The sequence below is a fragment of the Balearica regulorum genome, chromosome 1 (genome assembly GCF_011004875.1).
Source record: "Balearica regulorum gibbericeps isolate bBalReg1 chromosome 1, bBalReg1.pri, whole genome shotgun sequence".
NCBI classification, from domain to species: Eukaryota; Metazoa; Chordata; class Aves; order Gruiformes; family Gruidae; genus Balearica; species Balearica regulorum.
Window position 1 is genome coordinate 82,814,413 of NC_046184.1, and position 3,106 is coordinate 82,817,518.

At 39.3% G+C, this 3,106-nt stretch overlaps 1 protein-coding gene across 1 annotated transcript; it reads left to right on the forward strand.

Moving 5' to 3' along the window:
- Window positions 1-682: 682 nt before the first annotated feature.
- On the forward strand, window positions 683-2,518 carry AKAP3 (A-kinase anchoring protein 3). Its single transcript, XM_075746169.1, is given in 7 exon segments — window positions 683-854; window positions 1,068-1,109; window positions 1,112-1,183; window positions 1,186-1,587; window positions 1,730-1,978; window positions 2,092-2,409; window positions 2,412-2,518. Coding segments are annotated over 7 exon segments (1,362 nt in total).
- The last annotated feature ends 588 nt before the right edge of the window (window positions 2,519-3,106 follow it).

A 3,106-nucleotide genomic window follows, 5' to 3' on the forward strand; every position in this document is an offset into this window, starting at 1 on the left:
AAACAAAACCACAGAGGATTAGTGATTAAAAGTCCATGTTTTTAATCTAATCTGAAATTAGAAGTGTCCTCAGTAATGAAGCTGCAATAGAGCCTATTAGATAGCAGCAACCATCACTTACAAAGCAACAGTAGCCCTCAACAGAAAAAAATAAGACAAGCTTTAGTAGCACGATGGCAAAACAACCTAACCTTTATTCATATTGGTATTCACATAGTGTATGCCATGGGTAGAGCTAGTTGCTACCATTGACAACATACCACTGAGATCAGTATACATACTGATTCTTCTGTAGTCACCAAGACCAATCAAAACTTCACTTGGTACTCACACACAGCTTCTTGACATGGAAGGAGCCTTTGTGCCAAGGGACAAAGGTATGGATAATGAATCATTATGCATTTCCATTTTGTTTTATTCCTAAGACTGATTCACTCAAAATCTTAGGCTGGTTTCAAAAACACCCTGAAAGGTGTGCATTTGGCATTGATGATATGCTGAAAAGCATAAAGGTGATTGATAGAAATTCAAGACAACCATCTGCTGAGAGGCAGATATACCAGTGCAGTATATCACCAGGAGGATTCAGTGTCTGTAGTGAATGTATTTGTGTGGATGCCACCAGATTTTCACTTGAAGATGAAAGCCACTCCAAATCCAAAGGACCCAAAGGGCGCAGGGAATGAGGCCACTACTTGAAGGCAACTGCAAGTTAGAAGAGGTTTCCTTTTATGCTGACAGACTCTCTAACCTTGTCATTGCAATGGCACATAAAGAGATTAATGAAAAGTCAGATGGCCGTGACCCATGTTTTGCTGTTCTTGGACAGCCTAGTCATAAATCTGTTGGACTAGGTACAAAAAAGATAAAAATAATCCATCAGCAAATGTTACTCATGTCAATACGAAAGAACCTAAATATGAAGAGAGTCCACCTTCCAAGAAGACATTTTTTATAAACAAATAAACCAGTCTTCCAAAAGAAATGAGCTTTTCCAGAAGAGAAGGGTAGGACAACACGAAAAGGAAAAATGCCATCACAAGAACATTTTGGCCAAGATTAATTTGCAAATAATTTAAGTGAAGAGATACTAATTTATGCAAATAATGTGTCATAGTGGTCTCAGTTATGAAGACCATGGAAGGCCAGGGAAATGACTCAAATATAGCTTGTATTGTGCTGAAAACTTGTTACTGAAGCACTCTAAGGCCATGGTTTCAGACTTAATAGACTCCTGTTTGAAAAACTTACATGACATAGCAGGCAAGTTCTTGACTAATTCAGATTTTGCTTCTTCAGTGAAGTCAACTCTGTTCATCCTAGGCAGTTGTAAGGCTGCAACAATTGTACAAGCAATGTTGAATAATTTTCATTCTACCATGATAGTGGAAAACCTGGAGGAGATAATGCCTAGCATATGCCTCTGTGAAGACAGGTTCAAGAACAAATGCAAAGGCTCAGAATTGAGGTCTGCAGCAACAAGGACTGAAATATTGCCAAAAGAAAAAGAAATGACCTGTGCAGATGCAGTGGGTAACCACATTACTGAGCAAGGGTTTACCGTCTGGCATGAAAACCAAATGCAACGCATCCAGTGCTCAAAATCACAACCAAAAAGGGAGCTGAAACAAGATCACCAAAGAACATGCCCTGGAATTCAGAAATTTGGGATGTAGCCAAAATGTTACCAGATTCATGGGCTTGACTGTGATTGCATTATTGCCCATAGATTGTCATCTAATCTACCTGAAGAATGCCAACAAGAAAGCAACAGAAAGTGGCAACGCTACCAAAGCCTTTGGGTTGTTATTACAGGGGTCCTGTGATCCCACCTTCCAGATATTTTCAGAAAGATGTCAGGATCCATCAAAAGAAGCTGAAGAACCAGATTCACAGAAGTCAGACAGTGAAAGGCAGAAGCCCGAAAATGACATGTCTAGTGCTACATTAATGCTAATCTGGAAGTTAATGAACAAAAGTAGAAGAGGCGCTTTTTTGTTTGCAAAGTAGAAGGTCAGGCTGGAAATCCAATTGTTGCTGAAACAAACCAAAATACTGGCAAAACCACTAAGGGACATATTGGCTTTTCAGGCACTGAGCAATCCTGTGAAGGGGCCATATCTAGACAGACTAAAACGCTTACTGATCAACTCGACCTGAGCAGAGAAGACAGCAGCAGCGCACAATTTATTGGCAGTCTGGTGGATACAGTGCTAAAGCTGCGTCTTGTGACAGTTAAATACAGCAACCCTGAGTCAATTCTGGCAGAGTCGAGGAGCAGGGAGGATGGCACAAGGTCAGTAGGCTCTAAGGGCATGGGAACTGCTGACTCCATGGCTGGATCCAGTAAAGGTACAGTATCAGGACACAGGGTGGTAGTGGTGAATCAGAATCCTTCTGAAAATGTATGTAACAACTCTGAGCCCTCTTGCAGTGGATGATTGCCTCTCAGGCAGACATGCCTGCGCTCTACTTCTCAGGTGGCAATGAGTTCATGAATAAGCAAGGCAGAAATTAGAACGCGATTGGATTTAGATATTTGGTCAGTTACCCCAGTCTTGCTGCCTTCTTGGGAGCAAAAATCTTTTTCCTCAAGAAAATCTTTTTTAGACATTTCTCTTTTTAAGCTAGTGCCCTGAGTAGGAATGCGGGCTACTTAGCTACTGTCTTGTTACAAAACAGTAAACTAACAGGAAATAAAGACATGCAGAAAAATATATTCCTTTAGCTCTGCACAAAGGCAGTGCAAAATTATCTTATATGCTATATTTCCCACAAATTCAGTGGGTCTAATTTTAAAGGTAACAAAAACATGTGCTTTCAACATTTATTACATAAATTAAGATGTTTACATTCAGAAATGTTCTAATGAAAATGCTATTTAATAAAGAAATATTTACATTCTAAACATTATGAGTTCTTCACAAACATTTTTACCCATGTTACTGAATTGCTATGGATTCCAAGTATTGAAATAATTCAGAATCCCAATTTACTTTTCACAATATAATAATATTTATTATATTTCATTTAACTTGGACAATGAAGAGCAGTCTGAGTTGTGTTTGGAGACTTCTCCCCTTTACTAATGACCCAGCAGACAGCA